Genomic DNA, 21,793 nt, shown 5'->3' with positions numbered 1-21,793 from the left:
GTCTTTCATCAGATAATTCCATAGATGAGCAGAACAGGGACTCAGCTACTGAGATTCTGAGGCTTCAGCTACACAGATATTTAGCCAAGCCTTGCTTATTTATGAACGCATATTTATGAATATATGGAAATGTGTTATGTGTTTCATGTTGCATCTTACTTGTTTTGTGTTACATGGTTCTTGTTTTGTGTTACATGCTTCATGCTACGTGTTTGTGTTTCATGTCGTATATTATATGTGATACGTGTGGCATGCATGACATAAACGGCATGTGTGATATATGTTGCATTGTGGCACAGTTATGCAGCACTGCCATATTTGTGATGTGACATCATGCAAATACATGGAAATGTGCGGTCCATGGTTCAGGAAATGCTATGTGTGGCATATACGACACATGTGACATGTATGACCAGATGGCATTACACCACATGTTCTGCATGATGCATATTACCTGCCATATGTGACATATTGCAACATCACATCATAGGGATATATAGAAATGGGTTGTGTGTTACATGTTACATATTTAGTGTTCCATCATATATTTGACATGTGACACATTACCACAAATGGCATGTGTGACTTAAGGGCCCATGTGACTTATGTGGCATGTGACATGTGTGACATGATATTATATGGGATTGCATTTCATGTCACATGTTATGCAGCGTATGATGTGTGTGACATGTGTGGCACACGTGACCTGTGTGTTGTGATGCATCATGTATGGTGATGTGGCATGTATTACGTGTGTGGCATGTGATATGACATCATGTATGTGTTGCTTGTTTTGTGTTACACATTTCATGTTTAGTGTTATGAGTCACACAACCACATGACACATGTGGCATGCATGCCATATGTGATACATGCCATATGTGATATGACATCATATATATTAAGCATTGTATATTATATAAATATATTAAATATAACAAATATTATGCATATAATATAGTAATATATAATATAATTGTATTTTTTACATACATACATATGTATATATTTATGTGTGTATGTATATATACATTATATACCTACACAGTATATGTATACATTTTACTTGGCTACGTGTGTTCCCTTACTGGTAATGCAGTAATCTGTAAGACTATGTGTGTATAAAGAGAGGAACTTTGTTTGTCATATGTTTGGTTCTACCTTTTAATTGGTTTTTTTTTGACCTCCAGTGAGGGCATCCTCATTGTCTCTCAGGGCAGTCCATTCCACTTTGGAGCAGTTCTAGTAATTGGGAAGATCTTCCATACACCAAGCCCAGATCTACCTCTTTAAATCTTCTTCCCATCACCCCCCAGTGCTATCCTCTCCAGGCAAAGTCATGTTTGTTCATTCTTTGGGCCCTGATTGGCTCAGAATGAACGTAAATAGCAATTTTTTTCTGTTTTAGCCAGAAACCCTGAGGGTCTTCCCCTCCCAGACCTATTTTTTGAAGAGCCCATTCTTTGCCTCATTTTGTATTAAGCCTTAATCATTGAATGGGCATTGCCTCAGTCAACCTGAGACCTGCTAAAGACCTTAGTTTGAAAATGCCAAGGTCCCCCACTGCATCCTGGAACATCTCCAGTCATCCTGATGTGTGTCTGGCCACTGGACCCAGATGGCTCTGGAGGAGAAAGTGAGGCTGATGACTCTGCATATCCCTCTCTCACTTAAATCCAATTTACATGCATGTCATGGTCCTCTTCAAGAACAAATGACAAAGCAGCAATCCTCTCGGGCCTGGCACAGAACAAGTCTAACCTCTCTCTTATGGGACAGCTCTTCAAAAACTAGAAGATAGCTATGCTGTAGACACACCCTTTAAAGAGCATGCACATATATCATCATTGAAGAGCATACATACATCACATGCATGAAATACACACACATGCATACACACAACAGGAAAAGCATACACACATGCACACCCAGCTGAGCTCTGGCAGAAAGTAAATAATTACATTAAACAGGGAGGCAATTGAGGGTAGTAATTGATAGAGAACTGACCTCAAAGCCCAGAACACCTAGGTTCAAGTATCCTCTCAAGACATCTACTGTTGATCCTGGGCAAGTTATCATGTAACTCTCTAAGACAATCAATTACAGAAAAAGTGTCAACTTTTATTAGTAGAGAGCTTTTTCACCTGGGAGTTTCCTATGCAAAGAAAATCACAGCCCCAGTGCCTATCCCTGTAAAATGGATGACTGTTATTTGAGTTATGCCTTACTCTCCATGACCTCATTTGGAGTTTGCATGGCAGGGATGCTGGAGTAGTTTGCCATTTCCTTCTCTGGCTCATTTTACAGATGAGGAAACTGAGGCAAACAGTGTTAAGTGACTTGGCCAGGGTCACAAAGCTAGTAATTTTCTAAGTCCAGATTTGAATCCAAGAAAATGAGGCTTTCTGATTCCAGACCCAGCACCCTATCCACTGTGCCACCTAGCTGCCCATAAATAGAGATGAAGAATCTGATAAACATCTTCTTGCTCTATAAATGAGAGGCTTTCCCTCAAGTCAGAAACAGATTTCCAAGTAGCACCCGAACTAATCCGATTAGCTTTACATTATAACTGGAAGCAATAATGTGACATATTGTGATTCAATTAGCCAAACAAGAACCTAATAATGGAAAGCCATAGAGATAATAAAGCCAAGGCTGGCAATCACAGTTTCCATTACTTTATAGCCTGGATAGAACCCCACAGGGAGCTTGGGCCATGCCCTCCCAGGGCCAGCTCTTTTGTGGTTCTGAGCAGATCAGAATACTACAGCATTAAACTAATTTTATTTTGAGGTAGCTGCCCTTTCTATAGAGACATCAGCAGATGAAATAAGGGAATATTATTATTCATCTCCCTTTTTACTGAAGACACACAACACACAGAAAATTAAGTCCAATTTGCCTGACATTTTCCATTTTTACATGAATTGGAGAAATTTTTGTTTCATGTTTTATTTTCAAGCATTAGAATCTATCTTTGATATTAATTATATTTTTGGTATTTTATTATGTCTCCTTTTCATTTGGGGTACAACCTCAGGAACCACCAGAAACTGTTAATAATTAAATCCACAAAAATTAACAAAAGATAATTCTACAGTAGAAAATAGCATGGATTCCTTCTGGAATAGGATTCAGACTGTAGATGCTGCCGACTTGTTGATTTGCTCCTATCTAGCTTTTTATGCTTTTAGTTACTCTATTTTTTTCTTTGAATAATATTTTATTTTTTCCCAATTACATATAAAAAGAATTTTTAGTATTTGTTTTTTTTTAATTCTGTGTTCCAAATTTTCTCCTTCCCTCCCCTTTCTTCCCCCTGAGATAGTAAGCAAATTGAGATGTTATACAAATGCAGTTATGCAAAACCTATTTCTGTGTTAGTCATGTTGTGAAAAAAATACAGACAAAAAACCACACATGAAAGTAAAGAGAGTGAAAGACAGTGTATGCTTCAACTTGCACTCAGGCTCCATCAGTTCTTTCTCTGGAGGTGGAGAGCATTTTTCATCACCAGTCCTTTAGTGTTGTCTTACATTGTTGTATTGCTGAGAAAAACTAAGTAATTCACGGTTGATCACTGCACAATATTGTTGTTAATGTATATAATGTTCTCCTGGTTCTGCTCACTTCACTTGGCATCAGTTCATGGAAGTCTTCCCAGATTTTTCTGAAAACATCCTGCTGGTCATTTCTTATAGCACAATAGTATTCCATTACATTCATATAGTACAATTTGTTCAGCCATTTCCCAATTGATGGAAATTCCTTCAATTTCTTTGCCACTACAAAAAGAGCTGCTATATATATTTTGTACAAATCAGTTTTCCTCCTCCTCCTACCCCCCATGCACCTCCATCTTTTTAATTTCTTTGGGATACAGATCTAGGAATGGTATTGCTGGATCAAAGGGCATGTACAATTTACTCTGGCTACTTTTGATAAGAAAAAGACCAGTGCATGAACATGTGAAGACTGAGATGCAGAAACCCATCTGTCTGTAACTGACAGGCTCCTTGCCCAATTGCAGCAAATACTTCATTGTAAAGAAAGACTTTTGGAAACAATGAAGTTAAGAATAACACTTCCATTAAGTTTTGAAATAATGCTTTTTTGATTAGCAACAGGCTCCATTTGAGAAATATGAAAGTGTCACAGGATTGAGGGAGAAAGGTGGTGGAAACATCAACACCCTCAAGTCCCTGAGAGCACACCAGATCTCTTCTTTGAAGAGAAGGGAATGACCATATAGATAATGCCTATTTAGTGCTAGGCACTGTGCTCTGCAGGGCAGCTAGGTGGCACAGTTATAATGTAGAGCTAATCCCATTAGTTCAGGAGATCCTTGGAAATTTGTATCAGACTTAGGTGAAAGACTCATTTATAGAAACAGGAAGATATTTATCAGAGTCTTCATCTCTATTTTGGTCAGCTAGGTAGCATAGCATAGAATTCCAGGCCTGGAGTCAGGAAGACTCATTTTCCTGGGTTCAAATCTGGCCTCAGACACTTACTAGCTGTTTGACCCTGGGTGAGTCACTTCACCCTGTTTGCCTCAATTTCCTCATCTGTAAAATTAGCTGGAAAAGGAAATGGCAAACCATTCCAATATCTTTTGCCAAGAAAACCCCAAATGGGATCACAAAGAGTAGGGCACAACTGAAACAATATCAGTGCCTTTTTACAGATGAACAAAGCTGAATTGGGTTAAGAGAATGACTGATAGCCACACAGCTAATAAGTGTCATAGAGGTCTTCCTGTCTCCAAGTCCAGCATTATATTCAGGATGCCACATAGCAGAGGGCATCATGTTGATACAGGCCACCAAACTAGCTTTTTCTAGCAAGCTCGAAGCCTGAGTTAGTGTGTTTAGAATAAGGGAAGATTTATCATCGATCCCTTCTGTCTCAATTTATTGATGACCTGAAGGAGCTTTAAACATTCAACATCCAAATCTCCTGAGCCAAGCAGGCTGCAAATCTCATCTCCACTATGGCACTTCAAGGCCCTAATGAACATTTGTGAAACCCCAGCAGATCACTATATTTCAGGAACAACCAAAATGAAGCAAAATAGAACAGTGGGGAAGAATACAGATGGATGAGAAGGAAATTTAATGATTCTGCGTATAGTTTCTGGATAGTCAACCTAAGACTGATACCTCCCCCAGCCGCACCCCCAGCCTTCAAGGACTCTGAATGGCCTTTACCAAAACATTCTGCAGGAGTTAAATCCATCTCAAAAGAGAAATCGTTATTGCTTTAACTGTCTGCCTTTGGTTCCTGTGAAGTCAGGATGTTTATGATTTGAAACAAAAGAGAGGAGATAAGGCATGGGTCTAATTCAGCAGTTCATGCCCTCTTGGATGAAATTCCTGCTGAACACAATTGAAATAACCTTGGTATTTCTGAGCAGCCCTACAGCTGGAGCTGGATGCCCTTCAGGACCATGGGAATGAGGACGCTGCAAATTGTTTTCTCCTTATTGTCCTCTGACAACAGTTTTTTATCATGTGTTTGTCACTTTCTAAGGCAGAGCTCATCTGAGAAAATAGAATCCCCTTTTTTAAATTGCCAGAAGCAAGGTAGTATAGAAAGCCTCATTTGTACAACCTTTTCCTATTTCTTCACAAAGGATATGTTTGGAAATAGTTCTTCATATTTCATAGCCATTATATCCAGATCTAATTCTAGGTTCCCAAACTAGCTCCTTTACACACAGATTTGATGGAACCATCAAATCACAGATGAATGGAACTGTAACCATGGACAATTAGAACTAGAGAAAGGCAACAGGAGCATGGGCCCAGAGAACTGACAGCTGACATCATTTGCAGGCCTTCTGCAGTAGAGGGTTAACCAAGACTATCACCTGGTTGGTAAAAAATAATTAGAACAGGAAACTTCCAGGTGACAGACTTCCTCCTCTTCCCCGCCCTTTGTGGCAGTATCCAGGTGATTTCCTTTCCCCAAACCTGCCTGTCCTACTTCCCCCACACAAATTAATTTGTCTTAAATAGAGTTCATTGGAGCAAGTTAGTCAGCAATTATGTTTACTCATGTTTTGAATCATTTTCCCCAATTGCAAAAATTTCTGGTCATGGCTCTACATATGCACCCTGTGGTACAACATTTCAGCTATTTTTCATGATCATGAACAGGGAAATTATTTTTCAAATAAATAAGTTATCATCAGTAATGGTGCCATGTTAAAATGTAGTGTCCAGAAAGGTGGGTGGGGTAAGGATGTATTAGATATTTTATAATTTCCTTCCAATGTAAAGAAAAAAAGAAGAATAAAAATATAAGTGATAGCCACACAGTGAAGTTCATAGGATCAGAGATTTAGAGCTGGAAAGAAGGGCAAACACCCTACAGTTCAGCCCCCTCCTCTGATAGGTAAAGATACTGAGGCCAAGAGAGGGTACACTGTACTTTTGGATCAATAAAGATTATAATGAAAGGGCCTCCTCCTGTCTCCATGGATGATACCTCCTTGACTGAGAGGATGGGAGGAGAGTAAGTTTTCCTACTGCTCTGGTTAGCAATGGCTTTTCAACATAAAAGTAAGTCTTTCTAACAAAGTCAGTATGATGTAGGGAGAAGAAAATTAAAGTGAAAGACAAAAGATTTGACTTCTAGGATTCAAGCAATGTCAGAGCTGAAAGGTGCCTTAGATGTCTGTTGGGTGCAATCCTCCCCCTGCCCCTATGTTTGTTTGTTTTTTTTAATTTTCTCCCTTATTTGATGAGAAAACTGAAGACTTGCCCAGAGTCACACAGCTAGTAAGGAGTCGAGGTAGAACTAGTCCTGAGGTCTCTTGACTCCTAGTTATGAATAGGAAAAGGTGGAGTGAGGGTGGGGAGAACATGGTTGGCGGCTGGGTGGTGCAGTGGATAGGATGCACACCTGGAATCAGGAAGACTCATCTTCATAGATTCAAATCTGGCCTCAAATACTTAGTAGCTGTGTGACCCTGGGTAAACTGAACCCTGTTTGCCCCAGTTTTCTCATCTGTAAAATAAGCTGGAGAAGGAAATGGCAAACCACTCCAGCACCTTTTGGCAAAAAAATCCCAAATGGGGTCATGGAGAGTCAGACACGTCTGAAAATGATGAACACAAAGCAGGGCAACAGGAGCATAGACCCAGAGGAGTGAGAGCTAGCATCATTTGTAGTCCTTCTGCAGTGAGAATTTGCCAAGCCTATTACCTATTTAGTATAATTTTAGTAACAGGTCACCAGGAAGCATCTATTGTGCCCCACTGGGAGCAGAGCGCAGTCCAGTGTGGGCCATGTCAGCACAGACGGCACTTGAGCAGGCCTTGGGGGAACTGAATCTCTTGCACCTGTGGTGGTTTCTAGACTTCATGACCCCAAAACGCTGAGGACAAATTGGAAGGTCAGTGGGAATAACCTGTGGGACCTGTGTAAGAGAGCAGAGTAGGCTAGCTCCAGCCCCAAGCCAGAGAGGTGAAGGAGCCTATGGAGGAGAAGCCCATGGCAGCAGCAGCAGCAGGGGCAGGGGCAGGGGCAGGGGCAGCGACTGTTTCTGGAGCTCTAGGCCCACAGATTGTGGGGGATTGAAGGGCTGACAGTACACTCCCCACCCCCTACTGGAAGCAGAGAACTACCTTGACAAAGAGCTCAAAAGTCAAGTAAATAGCTGGGAAATGAGCAAACACCAGAAAAAAAGAATCAGACTATAGAATCTTACTAAGGAAGACCAAAGTATGCAAACAGAAGACAACAAAGCCAAAGCTCCTCCATCCAAAGCCTCCAAGAAAAATATGAATTTGGTCTCAGGCCATGGAAGAGCTCAAAAAGGATTTTGTAAATCAAGTAAGAGAAGTAGAGCAAACATTAGGAAGAGGAATGAGAGTGATGCAAGAAAATCATGAAAAATGAGTCAACTTCTTGCTAAAGGGGACCCAAAAAAATTAAGAAGAAAATAACACTTTAAAAAATAGACCAACCCAAATGGCAAAAGAGATTCAAAAAGCCAATGAGGAGAAGACTGTCTTAAAAAGCAGAATTGGTCAGTTGAAAAAAGAGGTCCAAAAACTCACTGAAGAAAATAATTTCTTAAAGATTAGAATGGAGCTGATGGAAGCTAATGACTTTATGAAAAATCAAGAAATTATAAAACAAAGCCAAAGGAATGAAAAAAAAAAGCAGACACTGTGAAATATCTCATTGGAAAAACAATTGACCTGGAAAATAGATCCAGGAGAGACAATTTAAAAATTTTTGGACTACCCGAAAGTCATGATCAAAAAGAGTCTAGACATCATCTTTCAGGAAATTATTAAGGAAAACTGCCCTGATATTGTAGAACCAGAGGGTAAAAATAGATATTGAAAGAATCCACTGATCACCTCCTGAAAGAGTTCCCAAAAAGAAAACTCCTAGGAATATTGTGGCCAAATTCCAGAGCTCCCAGGTTAAGGAGAAAATATTGCAAGCAGTCAGAAAGAAACAATTCAAGTATTGTGGAATACAATCAGGATAACACAAAATCTAGCAGCTTCTACATTAAGGGATCTCGGGGCTTAGAATATGATATTCCAGAGGTCAAAACAACTAGGATTAAAATCAAGAATCACCAACCCAGCAAAAGTAAGCATAATACTTCAGGGGAAAATTTTTTCATTCAATGAAATAGAGGATTTTCAAGGATTCTTGCTGAAATGACCAGAACTGAATTGAAAATTTGACTTTCAAACACAAGAATGAAAAGAAGCATGAAAAGGTAAACAGGAAAGAGTAATCATAAGGGACTTACTAAAGCTCAACCATTTACATTCCTACACAGAAAGATAATATTTGTAACTATTGAGACAATTCTCAGTATTAGGGTAGTGGGAGGGATTATAGACAGAGGGCACAGGGTGAGTTGAATAGGTGAGGATGATATCTAAAAACATAAAATTGAGAGGTAAGAGAGGGCTATATTGGGAGGAGAAAGGGAAAAATAGAATGGAGCAAATTGTATCACATAAAAGAGGCAAGAAAAAGCTTTTCCAATGGAGGGGGAAATGGGAGAGGTGACAGGGAATGAGTGAACCTTACGGTCATCACATTTGGCTTAAGGAGGCAATAACATGCACACTCAATTTGGTATGAAAATCTATCTTATACTATAGGAAAGTAGGGGACAAGGGGATAAGTGGGGGGGGTGGGAGACATTACAGAAGAGAGGGCAAATGGGAGGAGGGGGTAATTAGAAGTAAACACTTTTGAGGAGGGATAGAGTCACAAGAGAGAATAGAATAAATGGGGGACAAGATAGGATAGAGGGAAATATAGTTAGTCTCACAACATGACTGTTACGCAAGTGTTTTGTATGACTACACATGTATAATCTACATCGAATTGCCTCAATGGAAGTGGATGGGGAGGGAGAAAGGAAGAGAAGTTGGAACTCAGTGTTAAAAATGAATGGTAAAAATTGTTTTTACATGCAGCTGGGAAATAAGACATACAGGCAGTGGGGTATAGAAATCTATCTTGCCCTTCAAGAAAGTAGATAGAATAAGAGAAGGGAGGGGTATGATAGGGGGGAGGGCAGATTAGGAGACGTGGTAATCAGAATTCACACTGTCTTGGGGTGGGCCGAGGGAAGATATGGGGAGAAAATTTGGAACTCAAAATCTTGAGGAAGTTGAATGTTGAAAATAAATTAGAATTTAAAAAATACATTAACAATAAAAAAATCATAAAAAATTAAATAACTAGAGGAGGAAGTTACCCAATGACAGGATTCCTCCTCCTATAACTAATTGGATATACCTAGTTCTAACTAGTTCCAACTCTCACCTATGGTTACAAGAAGATGTTGCATTCACATTGGTCACACCCAGTAAAATCATCTTGACAGACAGGCCAAACCAGGCTGATGAGTTAGGGGAGTGAGTACCCAAAGTATGTGAAGACTTTCTCTGTCCCCAGTGGGTGGATGAGAACAGCTGCTCCCAATGACCATAAAGGTGGCTGAAGCAGGTGCTGTGGAGCACTTAAAGTTTGGCCAGACATTGAAGATGCCAAGATTATTCCTTACATCCCAGGCTATTGCCAATTATGATGACTTTTTTCCTGCCACTGGACTTCAATGACTCTGAAGAGAAAGTGAGGCTGATGACTCTGTGCAACTCTGCCTCACTTAAATCCACTTCACCATAAGTCAAACATCTCCTGTGATGTCATTGGTCATCTTCAGAGTTACAACAACAGTTCCAGCTATGTCATTCACTTGTGGCAATCTTAGTTAAGCCTCTTCAGTTTCCTTGGATTAGGATGTGAGGTCCCTCAGGGCAGGGACTGGATTTTGCACTTAACACAGTGCTGGGCACTTTGATGTTAATAAATGCTTGTTGACTGACTGACCTCATTATCCTCATCTGGAAAGTGAACAGATTGGCTTAAATGATGTTTAAATTAGCTTCCAGCTCTAACACTCTATTAAATCAATACCAAGTCCTACTTTTCACTCAATCACTCTTTTTGGAATGAAATCAGTCATTTCAGACTTTTCATGATGCTATTTGGGAATTTTTTGGCAGAGATACTGGAGTGGTTTGCTGTTTCCTTCTCCAGCTCATTTTACATTTGAGGAAACTGAGGCAAACAGGGTTCAGTGACTTGCCCAGGGTCACCCAGCTAGTAAGTGTCTGAGACTGGATTAAAATTCATTTCCGGATTCCAGACCTGGCTCTCCATCCACTGTGCCACCCACCTGTCCAATATGAGGTCTGGGGTGCTAGAAATTTCCCACCGAGCTTCTCCACTGTTGGGTTTGATAGGTAGCCAATCATAGAGGCAGTCTCATGAGGTAGGAAGAGGACAGTTCTTGTAATCAGAACACCTCAGTCCAATACCTATCTCTGTCGTTGATCAGCTGTGTGACCATGGGCAAATCCCTTTACTTTGTCAAGAAAACCTCAGGCGAGGTCATCAAGTCAGATACAACTGAAACAACTGGACAACAAAAATATTTGTAAATGTTGTGAGAAAACTACTTTGCAATCTTAAATGCTATATAAATGTGTTAATGTTATTAACAGACAAAACAATTGTTTTTTAGAGTTTTGTTTTCAGAGTAATAGAAAAGAGTGATGTTGAAGTCAGAGGCAAAATTTCTCTCTTTTTGAAATCAATATTTTCTTGGTATAAACAAACAAACCCAGTAAGGCTAAGTATAACACCCATCGATACAACAATATGGGTATTGTTCCAGATTCATTATTCCCCATCACAGAAGTGGAAATCCATAGAGAAGCAGCTCCGAGATCTTTTTTTAAATTCTGAGATCTCATAAGGCATTAACTTGAGATCTCAAGAAGTAATTGAATCTCTCTGTTTCTAGGTATAATGGCCTACCTGATTTCTCAAAACCACAAACTTCTAACCTTCCATGAGATGCTATGTAATAATCTTCCAAAGATTCAGCTTACCCTAACTCTGGGATCTAGTCTATCCCTTAAGAAGGGTAATAATATAAGGAGTTCTATGTCAATGACATAGCCTTGTTGGTAGACCCATCAAGCCTTGGGATCCAAATGACAGGATTACCCAGCCTTATTCCCTTGTTTTCTTGTTGTTAATTCAGCTGTGTCTGACTTAGTGATCCCACTTGGGGTTTTCCTGGCAAAGATACTGGGATGGTTTGCGATTTCTTTCTCCAACTTATTTATCAGATGAGGAAATTGAGGCAAACAGGGTTAAGTGACTTACTCAGGGTCACACAACTAGTATCTGAGGCTGGATTTGAACTCAGGTCTTCCTGACTCCAGGACCAGTATTCTGTCCACTGCACCACCTAACTGTCCTTTATTTCCTAGACTCTGATTAATTAATCTGTATATAGTAACAGCAATATTGTTTTAAGAACAACTTTGAGCTACAAAGTCATTTTGACTATTGTAAATACCCAAACTAACTACAAAGGACCATTGAAAAAAGATGCTATCTGCATCCACAGAAAGAACTGATTAAAAATTAAACTATGTATAGAAGGATTTTACATATGTAGACATATTTGTGTCTAATGGTAGCCATCCATAAGGTGGGGCAGGCAGGGGAGTAAGGAGAGGAAAAAAAGAAAAAAAATGATATGATGTTATATTTGTAAAAGGAATAGTGAGTTGTACATAATAGCTTTGCAGTTTCATGTGCAATATTTTTTTTCTCTTCTACTATGTTGTGGAAAGGCTTGTTTTATTTCTTAAGTTCAGAATAAAATAAATCATCTTTTCAAAAAAATTAACTTCCTGCTCCTTGGTTTCTGAACTTTTTGCTTCAACTACCTGTATACCACAGTCTCCCTGGGAATAGGTCCCTGACAATTGCTTTCCATGTATCCATCCCATCTCAGCTTGGATTGATGGCCAGGGTCAATTGACTTCTGTTTAAGCTTTGGCTCTATAGTAGCCTCATCTCACTAATTCCTTGAACCTTCTCACTTGGATTGATATGGTTTCAGGTCTATTTTCTCAAATCATATTCCCATACACCTATCCCTAAACTAACCAAATTTTGTCTACACCCCTCCATGTTTTAAATCTACTTTCACTGTCTCCCCAACCCCATGCTCTGTCCAGTCCTTCAGGTCTGGTTGGATTCCTGATCCTGGCCTTCTCCCCTGGGGACCAACCCCTAGTTATGATCTACTTTCACTGTCTCCCCAACCCCATGCTCTGTCCAATCCTTCAGGTCTGGTTGGATTCCTGATCCTGGCCTTCTCCCCTGGGGACCAACCCCTAGTTATGACACAATGGAGGACCCTATCCAATGCATGTGTTCAATCACTAGTCTATTTTTTTCTTTAAATCTTCAGAAAAATAAAGACAAACAACCTTTCTTTTTAACTCTTTCAAAGTCCCACAAGCACTTCCTAATATTTACTATCTTTTCTCTCTAAAGAATTCAGTAAGCCCCTCTAAATTAAATCAATATATAGTTTAATGCTGGATATATTCATTGCAAAGATGGGCAATGAAAAGAGGACAATAAAAAATTGTGTGAGGAAATATGGCTTAGGAGTTAGAAATGAAAGACTTAAAGGCTTATAGACTACACAGAAACTCCATGCCTATATATCATGAATGCTTTCTTCAAAAAGAGACTAGAATAACAGATCTAGAATTGGGAAGGATCTTAGATATTAGAGGTCACCTAGTCTAATGCCCTTCTTTTACAAAGAAGGGAAATGAGGCACAGAGAGTGCCTTGGCCAAGGTCACACAAGTATTAAGCAGTAAAGCAAGGATTTGGACACAAATCTACCAATGTTTATCCTAAAACATAATGCAATACTGAATTAAATGGCTTTTAAAAATCAAATTAGCTTTGTCTTTACTGGCAAAAAACAGGCAGTCATCAATGTGGTCACTTCAAATTGTCTTTCTGTGTATAGTTACAGCCTCAACTTGGTAGAAAAAAGATTGAAATTAATGCCAAATTAGAAGAAAGAATAAAAATGAGCAGACAAGGTGCTCTTCCCTCTACACAAAACTCAGTCTGCAATTAAAACAACTCCAGCCTAGTCTCTTTAAACAAGCTTCTGATACAGTAAGATGCAAAATACCAACACAGAATTGAAGCAATGACTAGTATGCAGATTACAAGACTTGGGAGTTAGGGGAACTTGTTGGGATCTCACCTCTTCAACTTACCACCTCCTAAACCGGGTATTAGTATTTACACTTCAAAACTGTACCTCTCTCCTGACTCATCCTGGGGCCTCCTTCCCTTGGAACATCCAACCAACTCTGAGATCTTCTCATGCACAGGAATATTCCTCTGCAGATGCTGACACCCCTCCCCCTCCCCCACCTCATCCCTCTCCCTTTAATGAGTTGCTCCTGAGGTCTCCATCCTGCGGAGAAGCTTAGGCCAACCAACCTTGTTCCTCCTTCCCCTCTTGTTCTGGCTTCTCGACTTCAGACTATGCTCCGGAGCTGACCCCTCCCTCTTTTCATATCCCCCATTAGAAGGAGAAGCCTCTGCCAGATAGGACTGGCTCTTTTTCCTTCTCATTATAGCCCAGCTCGTCATATGGTGTCTTGTCACATAATAAGCACTTCATTGATCCTTCTTCGGGTGGAACCACACATTGAGTGCTGGCCTCAGATACTTGATTCTGTTTATCTCAGTTACTCTTCTATAAAATAAACTGGAGAAGGAAACAGCAAATCACTCCAGAAAACCCCCAGTCAGGTAACAAAGAGTTGGACAGGACCGAACGACAACAGCAAATCTTTCTTTCCTTGCTTGCTTGCCTACTTCCTTCCTTTGCCCTCCATTCTTTTCTCCCTCCCTTCCTTCTTTCCTTCCCCCCCTCCATCCCTCCTTCCTTCCTTCCTTCCTTCCTTCCTTCCTTCCTTCCTTCCTTCCTTCCTTCCTTCCTTCCTTCCTTCCTTCCTCCCTTCCTCCCTTCCTTCCTTCCTCCCTTCCTTGCTTAAATCTACTTCCACTGTCTCCCCAACCTCATCATTTGGCCAGTCCTTCAGGTCTGGTTGGATTCCAGATCCTGGCCTTCTCCACTGGGGACCAACCCCTAGTTATGACACCAGGAGGACTTTATCCTTTCCTCCTTTCCTCCCTCCCTTCCTTCCTTTCCTTCTTCCATCCTCCCTTCTTTCTTTCCTTCATTTTCTTCCTTCCATTCTTTCTTTCCTTTCTATAAGACCTTGGGCAATATACTTGCATCTCTGGTCCTCAGTTTTCTCATCTATAAAATGAGTGGTTAGGCCAAAGTAACCTTGAACTTCCTTTCTAGCTCTAAATCTATGACTCTTTAATCTTCAGCAATCTGGTACAAGCACAATGTGCAGCTTCCCTCCCCACTAAGCTGTACTTGGAATTTGTAGTCTGGGGAGTCCTTTGACCTATGCAGATCACAATCCCATCATGCCTTAGTGGAAGCCTTTGTGAGCTTCTGAGATCCAAAGGATTTGTTTTATGGTGCCCAGTCTTATGGGGATGACTCTTTTCTATAACAAGGACATAAAAGACCAGGGGATAAAATTGCCTTTTGAAAATCTGACCTTCCCTTTCTTACAACAGAGCAATCGATTTCCCCAGCAGAAGCTGTCTTCAACTAGGGCTGCAAGCAAGCAGGAGTCCAGACATTCACAGACACACATGCCAGAGATGTACCTTTGATGCAATTACTGATGGGGTTTACAAAGGCAAAGGGGTCTTTTAGCCATTAGGCATTCAGAGAATGACTGTGTGTCTCCAGAAAGATCAAAGTTTGCTTGCCTCTGCTGGAACAGGCAAATTGAAGCCAGTAATTGGGGGAAACAAGTGTGACATGGAATTGCAGAGCATCAGGGCAAAAAGAAATATCATTTCAACAGGAACTTTGCTTGGTGGCTTAAGGGATAGAGCTCTGGACCTGGAATCAGAAAGATCTGACTTGCCTCCAACTCTTATTTTACTGTGTGACCTTAGGGAAATCAGTTGACCTCTTTCAGCCTTAGTTTCCTTACCAACAAAATATCTAACAGGGTTGTCCTGAGGGTCAAATGAGCTAATATATGTAAAATGTTTTACAAACTTCCAAGTTCTACATAAATGCTAGCCATCACCATCATCATTATCATTACCACTGAAAATAAGGAATAATGGAAGCCAGCAGCTCACCTTCCAGATTAAAGGTGACCCAGGCTCACAGCTTGATTGGTGCCCAAATGAAGAACAAAGCCACACTATTCACCCTATCAGAAATGTAAATATTCTGTGGCAGCAGAGTCAAGAATATGCATCTTTCTTGTCAATAGAGAAAGTAGCCAGGGCCTTCTGCTAGGCCAGCTGAAAGAGCTCATGCCAATCATTAATTCTCCATCTCTGATGGTACCCTATGTGGTCCCTCTCTCTCTAAACCTGGACTTTGTTATTCCACTCTGGCTGAATAATAAAATAATTTATATATTATTTCAACTCAATCAAATTTTAACAAGTTCAAAGTGTGTTAATTGCTAGGGATAAAAGAAAGAGAGAGAGAAAGATGAAGTAGTCTCTACCCTCAAGGGTTTTACATTCTACTTGGAGTTTTACAAATCTACTTTCCCCACAGCAGCTCTGTGAGGTAATGAGATTATTCCCATTTTATAGAAGAGAAAACTAAGGCCCAGAGAAGATTCATGACTATATGCTCAGTTCATGAATGTTGTTTCTGTTAGGGTGTCAGAGCTAGAACTAAACTCATCTCTTAAGTCTAGTCTGTTTCCAAATAAATTAGGCAGTACCTCTGCTTCCAAAAGTGAAAATCTGCGGTGGAAATATCCATTTCAAAAGCACCGCGTTGCTATTATATAGATATGTCCATGATATTTCTGTTGTTGGGTAAGAAGTTCATTTTAAAAAACATATTAAAAACGAATCTTTTCATTATTCTGAACTTGATAAACACCAGTAAAAGTAAGCATATGCAAAGATGTATGGGTAACGATGACTGTGTGAGAAATTGCGAATCTCCATTATGTACAGCTTCTTTTCTTAAAGTTTATAAAAATTCAGCACATTAGTTCCAAAGCTTGTCCTGCTTGTCTGTTTCCTTCCAAAACTCCTTCTGTTCTCTCTCTCTCTCTCTCTCTCTCTCTCTCTCTCTCTCTCTCTCTCGCTGTCTCACTCACACACACATACACATGAACAATCATGTGCATACACACACACACACACACACACACACACACACACAATTGGAGGTGTCAAACATATAGTCCTAATGGCATGCAGCCCACATCACTCATGAGTGGGTGGGATTAAAATGTAATTGGGAAATATTTAATAAAATAAATAAAAATACAATAGAACACAGATAATGTTAATATGTGGTTTTCTAAGCCCCACAGGGACCCTTCTGCATAGTTTAGTGGCCCCTATTTCTATTTCAGTTTGACCTCACTGCTTTCTTTGTTGTTCAGTTCTGATCCACTCTTTGTTGACCTATTTGGGGTTTTCTTGGTAAAGATGCTAGAGTGGTTGACCATTTCCTTCTCCAGCTCATGTTACACCTGAGGAAACTGAGGCAAACAGGATTAAGTGGCTGACCCATGGTCACACAGCTAGTTCTGTCTGAGGCTGAATTTGAACTCAGGAAGATGAGTCTTCCAGACTTCAGACCACGCACTCTCTCCAGGGCACCAGCACTCTTTCCACTGTAGCACCTGTCTGCCCAAGAGCTAGGAATACAAACACAGATAGACACTCCTGCCCTGGAGGAGCTTACATTCTAATGGGGAAATTAAAAGTAGCTGAAAATCAAGGAGCAGGGAAAGATGAAAGTGGTGTTGTAGGGAAGGCCCATCGAGTCAGAGATGTAGCCTGGAGAGGGAGGAAGATGTGGCTGGCCTGAACACCCTCCTGAAAAATAGGGGTTCTGGTGATGCTGAGTGAAGTGAACCAGCAGAACACAGTAATAGCAACATTGTGCAATGACCAGTTTTGATAGACGTAGCTCTTCTCAGCAATGCAGTGATCCAAGACTCATGATGAAAAATGCCATCCACATCCAGAGAAAGAACTACCAAGTCTGGATGTAGATCGAAGTAAACTATTTTATCTCTCTTTTTCCTTTCTTGTGGTTTTTCCTTTTTGTTCTCGTACATGTATAGCTTATATCTGATTGTATGCCATCTTGGGGAGAGGGAGAAAAAACACTTGGAACTCAAAATCTTATAAAAGTATTAAAAATAAAAAGAAAGCTATCAATAAAATTAAAAATAAGATGTTAAAAAATAAATAAAAAGGGGGGGGGGGTTCTGAGGAGAACCAGCCAATCAGACAGAGAGGTACCAGGGGCAGAGGGTGCTTCTGTTTCTGTGAGAAGTAGTCCAGGGATGGGGTGAAACTTCCAGGGTGAAGAGGTTTCTAGGGCATTGTAGAGAAAGTTTGGGAGAGTCTGGAGTGCAGGACAGTTGGGGCATATAGCAGTTGTTTAGTAAAGGCGTGTTAATTCCTTGGATTAAACTAGTGCCTAAAGCAGGACACACCTAGAATAGTTTCTCCTCTGTCCATTTAACTACAGAACTTTAATTAATCCTTTGTGTTTAGGTCATTCCTGTATCTACCGGTGAGATACAAGTAATTGCCCCAAGCTGTCATGCTCTACAGATTTTAAAATTACTTTTCTCCCATCTCCATCCTACAGGTAAAGTATGAAGGGAGAAATCCCTAGTCATTTAAAAGCCTGCATCTGTTCCTGTCTTACTCAGGGAGTGTTTGCAAACCTCAAAAATGTTTGTGGACGGATGCCATCGCTCACTAATGGCATGACCAAAAACAGATGGACATGCTAATCTTCTCAAGACTTAGAACATAAGGAAATGGACCTAAAACAATAGCTGGGGGAATAGAGGTAAGATGTTAATGCAGTCTGAGCAGACTGGGCCCCTTACTCTGGAGGGAGCAGGAGACACAGGTAAACAGAAACAGCCAAGATGACTGATGTATATACATAGGGGTACCTCCTGTTTCCAAAAGATTTTACCAACCGGTGTGTTCATCCTTATCTCACTCAGTCATAACTAGGGCATTCCAAATGCACCAAGGAATTTGCCTGTCCTTTCTGAGTGTATTTGGAAAGGCTCCAGAGCATGAAATGTTGATATCTCAAACCATTGTTGCTACTTAGACCTCACCTGCACCCAGTCGTTGGCAGGGCTGATTTTCTTGGAGGACCTGAGAAATTGGATGGCAGTGAAGGTAATACATGTATCTTCATATCATTTCTGTGTACTCTTAGGGTAGTATCAATCAACATGCCACTCTAATACTGAGCTAAAGATCTTGAAGGCAAGGGTATGCTGTTAAAAGTTTAACAACCAGATCTATCTTCTCTTCCTCCCCGCAAATGTACACACTTGGGAGCTAGTTCAGCATACCCCTGCTTATAGATTATTCAGATCCTGAAACTATATTTCTAAGAGGAAAGTAAAGGAAAACTCAACAAAATATATCTATACAGAGGGAAAAAATCCAGAGAGAAATAGCAAGGTGTATCAGGAAGCAATCCCCAGTTCATTCTTTCAGTCACCCTTTATTCAGTCAGTCATCACTGTGACAGCTCATATATTGATAATGGTCTGAAGTAGATGAAATTTTTCTTTATAGCTGCCCCATGAAGTCCATGGCCCATGGCATTCAGGGCCTCCTATTTGTATACCACATGCATATCTAACATAATGAGCAACTAGATGACTGAAGCCCTATTCCGATCTCATTCAATATATTACCTGACCAAGTCACAGACACAATCAGAGTTCAGGGTAGAAGTTGCTATTTGCATAGTGTTGGATTGATCTTATGTTAAAAATACCTCAGTTTGTGACTAATCAAGTCATTTTCTTCTTCTGGTTGTTCAATTGTTTCAGTTATGTCCGACTCACTGTGACTCCATGTGGTGTTTTCTTGGCAAAGTTACTGGAGTGGTTTACCATTTCCTTCTCCAGCTCATTTTACAGATGAGGGAATGTAAGGGCAAGCAAAATAGAATCTTTTGCTGTTTTTGTTTTAGTATAATGCCTCTGATTGAATCTTGCCTTTATCAATCAAGGGTCTTTACTAGGAGTAAAGTACAGAAACAAGAGTTTCTTTAACTAGAAACAGTAGATGTATTTGTATGGTTGATATGATTAAAAATCTTCCTCATCCATTAATGGGCCTGCCCCTTATGAGGAGTTTGATTAGGGAAGATTTGTAGGCAGACCCAGACCTTTTGTTAATGAGGGACTGGTTCTCAAGGGTTGAGATGACTTCTGGCTCTAAAGAAGGTATAAACACTCTAAGGATGAGATTTTACTTTGGGGCTTAGTTTTGGAAGAAGCTTGGTGTGCCAGAGGAGACTCTGGGAAGCTGCTAAGGCGCCCCCCACCCTCAGCTTTGAAAACCTAGCTGTTGGTGCTTCCCTCTCTGGCAACTATGGTCAGAGAGTTGGACCTGTCTGTTGATTTGTGATATACGTACTGATTATGTCAGAGAGTTTGGAAGTGCTGTCTGTTGATTTCCTGAACTAAGTGAATGATATAAGTGCTTGATTAAAGGAGATTGTTAACCCCTCAAAAGATGTCAATCCTTTTAGAAAAGCAGATCAAAGAACCTGTGATAGCAGGCTCCCCTCTGTATATTGGGGTGCTTATTGATACAGGAAACTTAAGCAAACAGGGTTAAGTGACTTGCCTAGGGTCATACAACTAGTAATTATCTGAGGCCATATTTGAACTCAGGAGGATGAGTCTTCCTGATTTCAGACCCTGCACTCTATCTACTATGCCACCTAGCTGCCCAAAGAGTCACTTTCTGGATGAGGCTTATCCTCTTCCCACCATCCAATCTACACCCCCGTAGCCATGTACATCCTTTCATTTTGCTATTAGGAGAGAAATAAAAAATTTTGACAGATGGGGAAGGGAGAAGAGGAAAAAATCAGAGTAGGTTGCTTGCTCTCCTTGGTATAAAGGATTTTTGGCTAGAGGATTTTTAAATTCAGAAATGGGTCACTGTTTTCAGAAGAAATCTAAGAATCATCTAGGTACCCATCTGTAAGGTTAATGTGCAGTTCTGTTTAAACATGATGAAAGGACTGGGAAACCCTTTAAGATTTCTTTCAGACCTCTTTGTTACTCATTCTAATCATTTCACCAATAAGCCTTGATTAAGCATCTACTTTTTGCTGGGCACTGGGATTCTAAAACCACAGAGTTAACTTTCTAAATGAGATCAGACCTGGACTGATTTGGAATGAATTTCTTCTCTTTATACTCTTTCCAGTACACCAGGAAAGTTTACAGATAAGATGACCAAGTATTAAGAGGAAAAGCAAGGACACTACTGGCTTTTCCAGGAGAACTGCTGTGTCATTTTAATGGAGCCCAAGTTATATTTCATGAGATGGAGAATAATCATTATTCCAGCCAAGCTCTCAAGCAGAAAAATACAGAACACCATGTTCTAGAAAGTAGGGCATCTGGAAATCTCCAATCATGTCTCTCGTTGCAAATAAAGAGATAGCAGCCCTCACTGCCAACATCTGTACTGTACCTTTGCTGAAGGATGGACGTGAGCTGTTTGCAGAAATTCTCTCCATTTTGAGAAACTTCCTTAAGGTCGTTATACACTTTATTATACTGAAACAAAACAGACAGAGAAGGAAGATGAGTACAATTGGATAAAGTTTCACTGTGAACCCAGGATACCTTAAACCTGGAACTCTGCTTCTAAATGTTTATGACTGGCATACGTGTGCTTTGGATTAAATCCTAAAAGGAAGATTAGGTGTATTCTGCCTGACTCATATAATGATCCCATAGGACTTTTCACCTAGCCCTGGGTATACCTGTGCTGATCCTTCACATGGCTCAGATTTCATGCAAAATCAGCAGTAGTATGGCTTGTAGAGGTTTCTGACACCCAGCAGTGCCAGTTCTTTCCAACTGATTGCAAAGAAGGAGAAGTTAAGGTTGTTCTTATAATGGGCTGTAAATATTTAACTTCTCTTTTTTTTTGTAACCACTGAAACTCTGGACAAATATTTTTGCTGTTCACCATCAAATCTTAAACCAATAATATTCATTTATCTTTGCTGAGAAGTATCACATTGTCATCCTAGAAAATGCAAATGAATTATAACTTAACACCTTAAGTTAGGCATTTGTGTATAAAGGTTTTGTCTCATTTTCCTTTTTGTCCCCTTTACCTCTAGTGATAAGAATGACTTTTTATTAATGAGCTGAGTCTCTTGAGCCAAGCATTTAAAATAGATCTATTCAGTATGCAGACATACAAAC

General features: G+C 40.1%; 1 protein-coding gene across 4 annotated transcripts in view; it reads right to left on the bottom strand.

Moving 5' to 3' along the window:
* The window catches only part of NOSTRIN (nitric oxide synthase trafficking), a 104,674-nt gene that overhangs the window by 63,244 nt on the left and 19,637 nt on the right, over window positions 1–21,793 (bottom strand). For 2 of the 4 annotated variants that reach the window (XM_072612226.1, XM_072612227.1), the window contains exons 1-2: window positions 21,343–21,424; window positions 21,048–21,133 (exon numbers count right to left, since the gene is read on the bottom strand). In XM_072612226.1, coding sequence (XP_072468327.1) covers window positions 21,048–21,133; window positions 21,343–21,375 — 119 coding nt within the window. In that variant the 5' untranslated portion in view covers window positions 21,376–21,424. Of the gene's footprint in view, window positions 1–21,047; window positions 21,134–21,342; window positions 21,425–21,793 lie in introns of those variants that run through there. The other 2 variants (XM_072612223.1, XM_072612225.1) reach the window with 2 other exon arrangements.

This window comes from Notamacropus eugenii, chromosome 5 (genome assembly GCF_028372415.1).
Source record: "Notamacropus eugenii isolate mMacEug1 chromosome 5, mMacEug1.pri_v2, whole genome shotgun sequence".
Classification (NCBI taxonomy): Eukaryota; Metazoa; Chordata; class Mammalia; order Diprotodontia; family Macropodidae; genus Notamacropus; species Notamacropus eugenii.
Note: the sequence above shows the minus strand (reverse complement) of the source record. Positions and strands in the feature narration are given on the sequence as shown.